Source organism: Falco naumanni, chromosome 8, assembly GCF_017639655.2.
Source record: "Falco naumanni isolate bFalNau1 chromosome 8, bFalNau1.pat, whole genome shotgun sequence".
NCBI classification, from domain to species: Eukaryota; Metazoa; Chordata; class Aves; order Falconiformes; family Falconidae; genus Falco; species Falco naumanni.
In genome coordinates, this window is record NC_054061.1 from 30,319,936 (window position 1) to 30,334,233 (window position 14,298).

Genomic DNA, 14,298 nt, shown 5'->3' on the forward strand with positions numbered 1-14,298 from the left:
CATAACTTCACTGCTAAGGAAACAGCTTGTGCCTTCCTCTTGGCTCCTCTTGGTGTAGCAGAATTTTTTTTTCCATTCCAGTGGTGGTCGTCTTTGTACTCTTTTTATCAAGTATTTTGTCATTTGCAGTGATTCCAGGGTAACTTACTCAAAATGTTGCCCAATTAGATGGGTAAAACCAGGTATTCTTATTTCATTGTAAAAAAGAACTTGCTAGTATTAGGCAAAACCATGTATTTCACGGAGAAACTGAATAAAAATAAGAGAGGAAAAGTTCTCATGTTTTTGAGCAACTGATTTGCCCTACTAGTGACCTCTGCCAGACAGGAGTATTTCCAAATTGCAGGCCAGACTGACAGAGCAGTAATGTGTTTGATCCTAGGTATATATTACACTGCATAGTATTTCATACATTGATTTATTTTTGTTCTTTTCTCTGCATTTTCCCTTCAGACCAATCAATTAATCACTGATACTGCTCCTGAACAGCAGCTTGGCATAAGATATTTTATACTAGCATTAGTGTATTTGGCTATCAAATTTGGACATGTGAATGTGGGTGCAGTTCTGGTGGTTGCATTTGAGTTGTGCTTACTTATGTGTGATGTGTATTTGGCTCATGTAGATCAGAGCTGGGCTGTTGGGCTGCCGCTGCTGTTGCTGTGCTTTTTGTGCCTGAGCTTCTTATTGGAGCACCACTGAATCCCATCAGCTTTGACTTAATGTGTGTTCCATGTAAGACTGTTAATGTCATCCAAAGCTTGTTTTTTTAACAAGGTCTACAGTTTGCTACATTGTCCCGAAGTGTGTAGTCTAGGGCTTTTCTTGGACCTCCTAGGGATGTAGTTTACCGACAAATGTAAGTACAAAGAACAAAATCTGAGATAAATTTTATATGCTGAAGATCAAGGTTAAGTAAATAATTGGAAAGTATTTAGTATTGCACGGTAACTTAATAGTGTATAATTAAAATAGAATTTGTTTCCCGTGTATCTGGCTTTTATGTATATATTTCTGTACTGTTTCATATTTTCTATTTTCGTAAAGTACAAAGCTGTAAAATTACCCAGGTAAAAAATTGCCTCTGCCACATCTCTTGTATGTAGGAAAAAGCCTTCCCAGCAGGCCTGTCTTTTACTTAGCTGTTTTGGGTTACATTCATGTTCTGGCAGCTGACTTTCTTAGGTCTATCACTATTTATTGAGCATGTGAAGATAGCCTGTTGTATGTCTGCCTTAGCAAGCAGTGCAGCATAACATGAGCAGATCCTCAGAGCCGAGCTGTTTGGGCTAAGGAGCTGAAAGCTGTATTGTATACATTTTGGAGAGTTTACTTTGGCTGAGCTCTAGTGAAGTCCAGCAGCAGTTGGAGTTCCTCTTCCAATTTCACATAAAAGAAACCCAGTTCATTGGTTCCAAGGCCACATTGCGGTGTGAATTGTAGCCTGGTCAGTGTGACGATCAGAAAAATCACTGCTCATCCAAGCCAAAAAGCCAATGTAGATGCACTAGATGTCAGCCAGCACAATAGGAGAAATTTCATATGACTAGTTAGGACAATGTTCAGGTACTGCCACAGTATCAGACAGTTTCTGAAGGGTTCCTCATCCCTCTACATCCATCTTCTCTGAAGCGAACAGTCTGCAGGGCAGGAAAAAGATGCAACTCCAAACTGTTGAGGCTTTTAAAAGAGCGGAATTTAGGGTCTGGATTGTTATTCTTTTGAGCAAAATACAATTACTCTGCAAATTCACTATTCCTATCTAAAAGATCAAAAACTAAATGAATCAGAACTTTTAATTTAACCAATGTCAGTGCAGAAATCAACCTACTGTGTATTGCCGTGTGGAGTGAGGGACATTGTTTGCTACTTACTGTGCCTATAAAAACAAAAGAGAAAAATGTTCAAAGCTTTCAGGAGAAGCAAGGTGACGTTTGCAAATAGAGTTTTATTTCAGTTAGCAGAAAATGAACAGTCATTTTGTGATTCAGTTATCAGAAGTTAGCTATTGGCTACAAAACAATTGCTGCACGTTATATGGCATTTGATTGTAGTCGTAATACAGTGCACCAATACCTGTTCTGCTTCACTTTGCTTTGCAACTCCTTAGCTGGAAGGGAGAGAAATAACTGAAGCCATCAAAAGCAGTTCATTTTTAAATACCTGGGGCAGTTGACTTATGGGTGACTTCTGATGAAGAAAGTGAAATTGCAGGAAATGTTGCCTTCAGAAATAACTCAGTGCTCTCGTGTAGTTAAAAACAGAGAAACTTGTTATAAATTTACGTTATGAATTGTGAAACAGTTGGCATTAATAGCTTTTTGTGGTGGAAACCTTTTAACTCCAAGTCTTTAAAGTGATAAAATAAAATGATTCATCAAAGGAGAAGGAAAATAATGTATTTTATATTTTATTATGTTTAAAAATATTTTGTGACATATCAATTATAACATCGTGTAGTGCTTTAAATCTGTTGCATAGTACAGCAAAGAAAAGTTGTTCTTTTTCTCAAATAAAAATTAGCTCAAGGGATATTTCTCAAAGGGAAAACTACTTGTATATTTTTTTTTTTCCATTTAATAAAAAGTCATACATGTTTCTTTGGAGGAAAAGAATTATATTTGCCCACTTAAATAATCATTGGATTACAGGGAACTGATAGGAGTTTCCCATCACACAGCTGGTGAACATGGCGTTTAAGCATATGGGATCAGTGTTTTCCAGGCTGTCAGTTTAAATCACTTCATATCATAATTATTTTTGTTTGAACCAAATGAAGAAACAGGATAAATAATTGGGGAAAAAAATATTTCTTGATGAAAATTCAGTATCCACTTTCTCTGAAGACAGAGCAAAACACCTGTTGTTTCACCTTCCATTGACAGCCAAAATAACTGGTTGTGGGAGACAATTAATAGCACTGTTGATTATACATTAAAAGACATATGGGGAAAAAAGCGGGAATGCATTAAAGTTTTGAATCTTCTCTTTGTATCATCAATCCAAGCACATTCAGTTGCTTAGTTTTCTGGGGGAGAGGAGTAGGTGAGCGGGTAGGAGGTTGGTGTTGGTGTTCCTTGAAGATAGTGCCAAATTTAGCTCCAAATTTGAACTGTTTACTATCATTTAATAACAGCTCTTCAGTTCAGGTGCATGGAGCAACCTAGGAGTACCAGTTATGGCATTAGGGCCATTTTTTTGCATTGATCTATGAAATTATATTTCATGTTTATTCCATTGATATTGGAAAAAATACATAAAAGCCGCTTTAAAGGAAAAGAGCTGCTCTTGATAGAAAGAATTTCTAGAAATCAAAAAAAAAAGAATCCTCTATATACATCTGTGTAATCCTTGCCTTCGTGGTACTCAATTTCAAAGCTGTCTACTTAATTCCATCAAGTATCATTTTTAATTAATCTGAGTTTTTAAAGAAAAAAGTCACATTTTTTAAAATTAGTTAAATTCTGCAATTACATTCTATTCCTGAACTGAATATTTTAGCGTGACCTGCCAAAATTTGAAAAGGTAAATTAAATTTGCTAAAAGGAATATAAATTCTTGAATTTGAGCTTTTGAAGAAAAAAAGCGTAAGACCTTTGTGGCTTATTCCTATACTTAAATATTGAGGTGTGTCCTGTAAAGACAAACTGTCTCCTGGGCTTATTTTCCATACCCGCTTCCCAGCACCATGAATCACTAGTCGCATTGCTTGTATTTACTATGAACGTCTCAGCTAGACAAGTGAAAAAAAATAAGAAATGGGTTTCGTTGGAATAACGTTACCCAGAGATTGGTTTTCATACATGGATCTGAAATGTCCTATTATTTTCAAACTCCACATTAGATTAATCTTGAAGCTGAGTATGCTACTCAAGAAGGTATGGATAATGGAATCACAGAAAGTAGAAAACTGTCACTGTGTCAATAACCTCATGATCAAAATTGCAAAGGTTTGTAGGATAATTAATTTCAAGTAAATTCTAAAGTTCCTTTCTTAATGCTTGATAAACTGCCCTGAAAGTATGAGTTCCCCTCAAGATCTGAGTTTAAAAAAAAATAAACCAGAACAAACAAAAAAGCTGTTTTTTTATCAGGCAAGTGCTTTTAAAAATTGGTTCTCATATGTATTATTTCAGAAGGACCCAGAACCCTGGAAATACTTGTGCTGGTTTCAATGTCATTTTTAAATTTGATCGAAATCTTCTGCAAAATCTTTCCTTTCAAATCAAAGCAAATATTTTCTTTATAAATGGCTACACTGAAAATTTTTTATTGAGCTTCAGCATTGAATGTATAGGTAGTCAATGGTTTTCAACTAGCTTTTACTACTTTCAAAGAATTGGTATTTAAAAGAATTAGAACTTTCCCTGAAGAGTTTCGTCTTTTCACAAGAAAAATTGAAACAAATGCAACTGACCAAATGTGGTATGAATAATTCATAGAAGAGTTTTCAATGCAAAGACATTTGTGTATGTGTTAAATACAAGTTGATATTACACATAAATGCCTTTGAAGATTAATCAGGTCAAAATCGCCTGCCTTTATCTGCCTGCCTTAATTCTAAGAATCTTAGTTTCACTTAGAATTTCAGGATCTCATTCTTTTTTCATGGACAAGGGATTTTATTTTTAGTTCTTTGATAGAGGAAATAACTGCCTGTTAATATTACATGGGGAAGCACAGTAAGTATGTCAGAGTGAAATGCTGTCACTTTTTAAGGGAGAACAGTTCCATAAGGGAACAAATCGCTTCAAATGAGGAGGAAAAAAAAGAACGAGATGGAACAGCTGCCTGTCGTTCACAGTTTGCAAGGGGAAGGATCACTGAGTTGTAAATATTGGAAAATCAGAAAATAAACAAATTTCATGACATGCTGACACTGTGCCTTGCATAAAAATTCAGTCTTATATCTTACCTTTGTGTGATAGCATAGTGGCCTGTGACATGGTGCCAGGGCACGCTTCAGGGAGAGGCCCTGTTCTGTTGGAACAGTAGTGGTTTGGGGAAAGGTGAACGAGATTCAGCATTTCTTCTTCCTGACTGCCCAAGCCAGTGTTTTTGTATGACAGGCTTGGTGTCACACAGCTTCATGGGTCTGCCTGACTCTGGGTGCCGAGGCTTTCTCTTGTCTGTCATTTTACCCGTCATTAATAGTGGTAGCTTCTGTTCAGGCAGCCTGGGAGTATTGCTTACGGAGGGTGAGTGCCTCGGTTTCTGTGCAGAGCAGTATGTCACACTGAGGCACACAGCTCAGTACTTTATTCAGAGGATGAGTGATAAAAAAATAAGACTCTTGCTGGGACTTCTGGTTTTCCATGTTTGTACTTCCATGCTTTTTCAAGTGTATATGCATTATGTAAGACCAGGGGGCCTCAAACTTTTTAAACAGGGGGCCAGCGCACAGATGAAGGGGCAGGCAGTCATCTGCGGCTGCTTGGTTTCCCCCCCCCCCCCCCCCCAACCCCTGGCGGGGTTTTGAGGACCCTGGGGGGCCCTATCTGGCCCGTGGGCCGTAGTTTGAGGACCCCTGATATAGACCATCATGTGTGCTATGTATGTCTTTAACTTCGGGAAATTTACACGGCTTTATGGTGCCTGTCTCTGCTTGTTTAGATCTCTTTCATTCCTCGTCCTCAAAAAACATTTTATATGTTGGCATTTAGAAGAATTTAGGGGGAAAAAAGAGGCATCCTTCAAAATTTTAACCTGTTTGTTCAAAGGCCTGAATTGACTGTGCTTTACCTGTGGATATATTCTAAGTCTATTATAGTCTCTGTAAATAATGGTAGAATTTGCTGTTTTCTTTCTACAATTTGCATGCAGGTAAACATACAAAGCTATTATTGATACATCTGTTAGTAGTCTAGATATTTATTTGCTCAAAGATAAGCCTGGGCTTATAATGCAGTCTGTTTTGCTAGATCTGTTCCTAACCTTCTTTTTAAAATGTCAATTCCAGACATTTCTGTGGTGTCAGAAGGGAAAATATTGAAGGTTTTAAAGGCTCCTCATTCTTAACTACTTTAGAGTGAAGCAAAATAAAAAAGACAAATAATACCTTATTTGAACCAGTTAAAAATGTCCAGCCTCAACTTCTGAAAAATAACAAAAATCATAATAAAGGTATTTCACAGAGGAATTACCAGGAATATGAGGTTTACTTGTAGTTGATTTTAGAACATGGTCTCATCAGCAGTGTATGAATCTCATTTGGTTTTGATTTGTTTGATTCAACTCCTGAAGTTCATATGTTTATCCAATGTAAGTAGATTTGAAGGATTAAATTCTAGTTATCCCCTTCTTTCAAAAAGCAGGCTTCATCATTTAGGTCAAACACCCATTGTTTCTTCTCGTGGGAACTGGGAAACACTTGACAGACAGGAGAAGAGGTCTGTGAGTATGAGCCCTGTATGGGACCCTGACTGGGAGTCCCTCCCTGTGATCTGCTGCAGATCTGCAGCTAAATGAGCAAGTTCTGTTTTCTTATCTCTGGCACCATGGAATCCATATTTTTTAAAGCTGTTACATAGTTTCCAGTGTAAATTAATGTTTAAAGACATGAATCAGCTCATCAATAATTGGTAAAACATCATATGCAGCAGACCTTGGGCTGCTTTTTGTTAGGAACATTTAAACCCAAGTTTTTATGTAACCCTAAGTGGTTAGCTTTCTGATGTTGAATAAATATCTTCTTATTTCCAGTGTACATTAGAAGAAGGTTATACTAGCTCCCTGAGGCTACAAATCCATTTTATTGGTAGCACAGCTGTAGCATAGTACGGGCTGTGAGAGAGACTGCTTTTGAGATCAGTCCGTGGCTTGTTCTAATGTCACTGGGTTTTTGTGTCAGTAAAGAATTAAGAAATGCATTATTGAAATTTTGAATTGCAAAAATGATCCCTACCAGTACTGCCCAGTAAGTTTTAATGTGGCCTTTTTGTAGACAGAATTATAATTAACTCTTGTATGGTTCTGTATTTTATTATTTAACATCACATATGTGTTGCTTTCATGACATCTTATACCTGAACGTGAGTTGAACAGTGGCTGAGTGTTTCAGGTAAAATGTGTTAAATGTTTTAAGTTTGGCTAAAGAGAATAGGCTATTTTATCATACTAAAAAAAAATAAAAAATGGAAAATGATGCAGCTGAGAAGGCTAAGGGGCTATGTGTTCTGAAGCCAGGGTGAGAAGGGTGGCTGCCATCATATCACTAATTTGTCCTTTTTGGGTTTTTTTCCTCCCATCTCCATGAACCTGAAGAGCTAGTTAAGACTAGGACATTTGAGAAAGCATACAGTAATATTTCATTAAGTATTGGTCTGCTAAATTCACTGCTTATTTCATCAGTAGCTAGCATGCTCCAGTCTCAGTTACTGTGCTGGGGATAGGGGGCCAGGGAGCAGAGCTGTAGCAGATGGGCTGCAGTTCAGTAGGAAGACGCTCCATGGTTGCTCCAGTGTTGCTCTATTGTGGAAAGTATAAAGCAGAATGTGGAAGCGCCCAAATGTTGACAGGCAGGTCATGAGGTGCAGCTCCCATTTTACTCCTAGCAAACAGCTGTCTACAGCAATATAAAAGGCACTGGAAAGTGGCCGGTGGAAATGCTTTTATAGTGCTAGAATTAAATTAAGGCCTTTGTTGCTAAACTTAGGTTGATTTAAAAACACAAATGTAATTTTCAGCACTTCTAACCAGCATAACCAAGTTGTTAACCATTCTCTGACAATTTGTTGAGTTAGTCTTTCAAAGGACAGATTTTCTATGTAACATGGACAGAATAATACAAAGAGTTTCCGGTGACCAAAGATGAGGCAGTTCAAGTGGTAAACTATTCCTAGAACGGCAGCTTACCAGAAAATTGCTATAAGGACCTAAGTAAAGATTGCAACAACATTACCTCCTACGTTACCAGTAACAGGCATTGACCTAGGTTTTGACCTCTCATGTGTGCTGTATGAAGCTCTGACCACAAAAATATATAAAATCAGAGGCTGAGAGCAGGAAAAAATTGCTGAGCACATTTGAAGTGCTTGGATGGCTATTAATACACTGCACAGAGCATGACAAATGAGTCTCTGTGTAAATCAATAATGCTTTCTATAAATGGACAAATGATTTAGTATGAATAACAAAGAAGTGTACATGGTAACCAGTGTTTGTAGCATTCTGTCAAGGGTTTTAAAGTTCACTGTCATAACTTTGTTCCTCTTGACCTTTATTGATGATACCTTCAACGCATGTTGAGCTGCTAACTTGACGTACAACCTTTAGACCTCCGTCTCCTGCCCATGGCAGGGGGGGTGGACTAGATGATCTTTAAAGGTCCCTTCCAATCCAAACTGTTCTGTGATTCTATGATCTGCTTTTTCCCTTAGCGCAAAATACATACTACTCTCTGCTTTCTTCTCTCTTCTTCCTCCCATCCTTTTCTTTTGTCTCAACTCTACAATGGTTGCATAAGGAAGAATGTCTTTTATGTGCTTCTCTTTTATTCATGACTTCTAGTGGAAAATTTGGTGGTCTAATTCATTTCATTGTAGTTATAAAACTGTAGAGGATTGTCTGTGGAAGATTTCCTAATAGGTACATGAAATAATTCCTCACTTAATGACCCCGGTATGCCAAGTATGTCCTAATTCATGAATCATTGGAACAGGCTAGCTAGATAACAAAATGTTGTTCTTTCTGTTCTCTTGACTTAAAAAATCAAGACACAGAGAGGTAAAGTTTAAACTTTTTGAAAAAAATCCCTAAGGCCTTAAATCCAAATCTTATTTTCAAATGTGATTTAAACACTTCAGTTCACTTTTTAAAGAAGCACACAGAAATGGCTTTTACAGGATGTTAAGTGGAAGTTGTCCTCTCAAGTGCCACTTAGAGAGGCGAATCTGGAGGAGACATGGATGTTTCATGGTATTCTTAGACATGAGAATGTGCCTGCCACCAAACACAGGTAAATGTTGAACCGAGTGTAGTTAGTAGACAATCCTTAACCTGTTGTAATAATCCTCTCGGAATTCGTTAAAAATGAAGAGGAGAGAATGAAGAAATCATCCTAAATGTCTGTATCAATGTAAGAATATATTTATTAAGTGTATGTTTATTTTGGCTATTTGTAGTCTGGGGCTGTTCAGCTGGAAGGTGTCACGATCTGTGACTTTAGTTGAGGACTGAACCCCCCAAAATGTCTTAGATTTGACACTGTGAGATTTGTGGGTTATCTCGTGCTTTGACCATGTAAACCCAGGAAAAGACTGTTAGCTGGGAAGGAGCAGAGCACATTTTGGCTCGGAGCCTACTGATAATGAATACTTTTGGGGAGGCAACATTTCCTTCTGTTTTGGGGCAGAGGGTGGGGGGCTTACATTTGGTTTTTTCCTATGACACAAAAATCTAGTGTCTTTTGTTGTTCATTACCAAAAAAGTAAATATGACCACAGTAAGGATATATTTGAGATGCATTTTAGCTTCAGGTGAAGATACATTTTCACAAGAATTTAAAGTTTACGTGCTTGTACTGCCTGAATGGATGCTTCCTGTGTTTTGGTGTTAATTATGACCATTTTAGAAACTTTTTTAAGAACTGTAATTAATTGGCCTGCCTTTACAGATCCAGTATATAACACATTTATAGAAACATGAAAAAGGCTAATGCTGCGCTCTGTCTCCTTGTTTCTTCTATAGCATAATGAAGAACAAATATTTGCGAACCTTCCTTGCCCCATGCATGAGTTACTTCTCTTGCCCCAAAGAAATTTTAAAGAAACATTGTGTATTGTGAAACAAATACAGTTTATTTCATTGCACCTCACTTGCATATACAGTCATGGGAAATAAATGGCAGATTGGTATCGAATTCAGTAGGAAGAGAACTAGAGTTCAGTGCATCAGGTGTGTAGCCTGTCTGTTACTAGCCCTGAATGAAACTGTGCAAACAACTGCCTCACAGGAGAAAATACAGTGTTCAACATCTATCAAGGAGAAAGTTCTTAGCTGACCTAAAGATAATTTTCATCATTACTAGGGCTATGTTTTCCATCCTGAGAAAGGGATTAAAATCAGAGATCAGAGAGTCTCGTAATGACTGTGTCTTAGCAATGACATTAATACAAGGCAACCTCTGTATTTTATAAAGTAGCCTAAAGTTTTCACTTTCAGATTGGTTTTCCATAAACTCAGTCTCACAATTCAGATCAAAGTTATCTCTGATTTAAGCAATTGAAGGCTGTTTAGCATTATCCAGGTCATGACTGAAATCTTTAAAATTTCCCATGTTTGGAGTGACTCCAGATTGGAACTAGGAAGTACCCCTGTTTTGACATTTTAGGATCCTTGCATCTATAATGATCCAAAAGCAACATGTAATGTTGCATTTAATGTTGTTATGCCACTTTTGGCTGACTGAATGATACTGTGCTTGGAGGCCTGACCCCCCCCAAAAAAGCATGCTTGCCTGTAGGTGCTGGCAGCAAGTGTTGGATGTCGCTTGTCTGCAGCACTTTGCTGGGCTGCATCACTTTTCACATTTGTGAGGCTGAGGGACAGAGATGGTTTGTTTCTATGTGTAACATAAAATATACATAATTTCCTAGAGGACTATACCTAAAACTAGAAATCACTGTAGAAATCAGGTGATATCTAAGAGAGTACTGATCTCAGTAAGCTAGGGTTTTTTCCTGTGTAGTCCCCTGCTAAGTTATATATGGGAGAAGTGAATGCATTAGGGGTCAGTACTTCTCTACCACTGCCTCTGGGTGCCTGCAAGTGAGCAGTAGCTTTCAAGCTGTGTGAAGCGTGGGCTTCTTATTGCATCTTAGCCTAGTCTTAAGTATGGCCTGAAAATAAAAATCAAAATTAAATGTAATAGTGGTTTCCTCCAAGGAGACCTACTTTGCTTAACTGGCAAAGGATGCCTAGAATACGCAACACTGGAGGTAGGCAGATCCCTCTGAGCAAAAATTGAGCAGTCTTAACAATAACATCAAAACCCAGTGGTTCCTGTTAAAGAAATAAAGGTTTGGATTAGGAGGCAGGGTTTTGAGACCACAAGTGCTATTACAAATTTTCCAAATGAATACTTTTGGGAGAATAAGGATTATTATCAAGTATTCAGTTGCAATATAGAGTGATTTAGTATATCAAGTACTGGTTTTCCCATGTTGTGGGAACTGGCACAGGATCTTAAGCAAAGTCAGTCAAGTGTTCCCTTCTAGTCCAGTCCTTATTACAAAGATGCCAAATAAATAAGCATGATTTGCTCAGCAGTCAAGAAGCAGTCAATGTAAGCTTGACTTCTGTGCATTACACCCTTTCACTACACTTCCAAAGCCAGTGGTGTGAAAAAGGGTTTTATTATACAGATGTTTCCACTGTGGCTTGATAAGAGGGGAAATGTAGCATGTATTTATAATGCTGTCGAGTTCAGATTTCCTAATTTTGGTAGACTATTTGTAAAGGAATAGCTCACTGAAATCAGAGATTCAGCTAACAGATCCAAGAAGATTTAGCTTCCATTTTACAGCCTTACAGCATTAAAAAAAAAAAAAAAAAAAAAAAGAGTAAGAGAAATATGGAGAGCTCTCTGAGTATTTTTTATAGAACAAGTATATGTTGTAGTTCTTTTAGACATCTCTATATGGGAGCAGTCTGCCCAAACTGTCTTAGGATAAAATCATACAATATATTTTTATGTTAGTGAAAATGAAATTTAAAAAAATTGAACTAATAGGTCTACCAACATGCATGAGTTACAAGCTGTGCAGACTAATCCTTTAATGATGGCTTTAAAACAGTAAGAAGAAAATACTTTGGATGACATTTTAGGGTGATACTCATAGAGAAAACATCTGAAAATCTTTAACTCAGAAATACATTTTTATGTAGCAATCATCTCTTTATTTTTATCATTCAATCTGCAAGAATGTGTCTGTAGAAGCAAACTGATAACTGTACATGATAGCCTCTTCAGTAAGGAGGACTATTTACCCTCCAGCCTCTGATTTCTTACTGCTGCTTTCGGTTTTGCAGCTTCTGCTTCTACTTCGCTACTTACTTCTGCGTCTGTACTTTTTGCTACCTCATCTCACAGTGCTCTCTGCAGGATCACCCATAGACTTTATAGCCGTATGTTGAATCCATTGGTAAATGACATTGTGAAAATATGATGCAGAGCAGTTTCCCACCTTTGCTGGCTTTGATTGTACCCTCAAGATAAAGCACTGATTCCGTACAGTTATTTAGACTTGTAAATAAGTAAACTCTATATACTCTTGTTTCTTACCACCTTTTATTCTTTACTCTCTTTCAGTGTGGGATGTTATTATATATGTTTACTTTTTCTTCCTAATCTTATTTTTAGGTTTTAGCTGAATTTGAAATTGTTAATGAATCAAATTACTGGACTTGGGGATTTTAATTTTGTTGAATCATTGACTTTTCTTAACAAGGAAGGGGAAAGTGTGCATCTTTCCAAACAGTACATTACATTAATTTTTTCTCTAAAATTACAGATGATAACTATATTTATGACCCTTGTTGTTTTGTATAACCGCAATTCTTTTGAAACAACATTTGTTTAACTTTTATAGGTTAACAGAAGGTTAAAGTGAAGCAAGTAGTGTAAATTGTGTAACAGTTGTAATTATGTGAATGCATTGATTTTGGTGTTATGGTTACATGATGTGAGGTGATGCGTGGAAGGCAGAGAGGTTTCTAGAGGCAGTTTTAACTCACAGATTTTTATACATTGGTTTTGTTTCTTAGTCTTTAACAGAAAGCTACTTGAAACTTGCTCTGATGCAACTCCATACAGCACACTTTAGAGATTTTCCTTTTCCAATACTGTAAGAATTCCTAAAGTCAAGTCATAATATATGGGAAAATACATTGATTTACTGTAATTTCCGTACGAAATTGTGCCATTCTGAAGTTTCTGCTATGCAAAAATATGAGTGTAATGGAAATTAAAGATAGATGAAGGGCAACTACTATACAGGAAGCTATCATATTTAAACTGAAATATGTGAGAGAAAAAAATTCTGACTTTAAGATTGCATTTGGGTGTAGTAAAAAACCTCTCTCACTCTTGAAATAATAGGAATTGTTTTTTAAGTAAAGGCTAATAAATTTATCTGATTCAGTTAAAGGGTGTAATTCACCAATTCGCTGTAGTATGACCAGTGCATCTGGAGCTACTTACTGCAGAAACCAGGCTTATGAAGAACTGCCACAGTTAAAAGTTTACATAAGATTGCCTTTTGTTTCCTTTTGATAGTAGCTGCCTCTGCTTCTTAAGTGGCTTTCTCAGATAGCGAGTGCACTCTAATCAGAAAAGGAGGAGGAAGAAAAAAATGTACCAGTATCTTTTATAATGTTTCATTGCCAATTCTATTGCACCTGACAAAATAAGCTTGTGGACATATGTGGAATATCTGCTTTGATATTGTTTTAAGTTTTAATGCATGGTGTGAATAATCTCATAAATGAATGTCGCTTCTGTTTTTACTCAAAATTTCAACTTGTAGCAAAGTAAATTGTATGGTGCTTTTTATTCTGGATCTTGAAGAACTACACAAAGTAAGCACCCTGAGAATTTTTATGAATTGTCATGTAGTACAAGCTACCCTTTGATTTATTTACATATTTATTTATTTATTCTATTTTACTGTAGGCAGAGAATTCAGCGCTGGCTCTGGAAAATGAAAATCAGAGAGAACAGTATGAAAGATGTCTTGATGAGGTAAGGTAGATAAAAAGGTTGTTCTTACCTGGTACTATAATTAAATAACAGAAATGAATCTCTCCCACTCTCCAAGGTTGACATTGTTCTGCAATTTCCTAGTATTACCTCATTCTAATTAATTCCAAGAACATGTGTTTGGCAGTCATAGATACTGTTCTCCATGACCTCTGCTGTAAATCCTGTTTTGACCACACCTCTTCACCAAAAAGTTGATATCCCTGTGACCAGTATTTGGAACTGGTTTGCTTTGATTAGGAGAAGAAGATGATAATTTACCTATTAGGTGTTGTGTACTCCTCCTTTTCTGTAGAGTGGAACACAGTTCACAGTGGCTTCTTCCATCAAAAGTCCCCCAGCTTTCCTATGCAATGTATTCCATAACCAGAGAATTTAGTCTCTCAGCTCCTCCTTAGGGTTACATACACAGCTTTTTATGTGGGTGTTTTTTCTAGCTGTTGGCTCACTTCTACTACATAGCTCAGCCGCTGATCAGACCTGCTGGTTACAGCTACAATATAATTCACCCATCAGTTACTGTCTGAGCACTCAAGCAA

The 14,298-nt window shown here is 37.0% G+C and overlaps 1 protein-coding gene across 7 annotated transcripts in view; it reads left to right on the forward strand.

Annotated features, from left to right (window-relative positions):
- NCKAP5 (NCK associated protein 5) overlaps positions 1-14,298 on the forward strand; it is a 245,226-nt gene that overhangs the window by 131,948 nt on the left and 98,980 nt on the right. For all 7 annotated transcript variants that reach the window (XR_005829348.1, XR_005829347.1, XR_005829349.1 and 4 more), the window contains exon 6: positions 13,673-13,741. Coding sequence is in view for 4 of the 7 variants with exons in the window: in XM_040603862.1 (XP_040459796.1) it covers positions 13,673-13,741 (69 nt within the window). In the remaining 3 variants the exon portion in view is untranslated. The remainder of the gene's footprint in view (positions 1-13,672; positions 13,742-14,298) is intronic.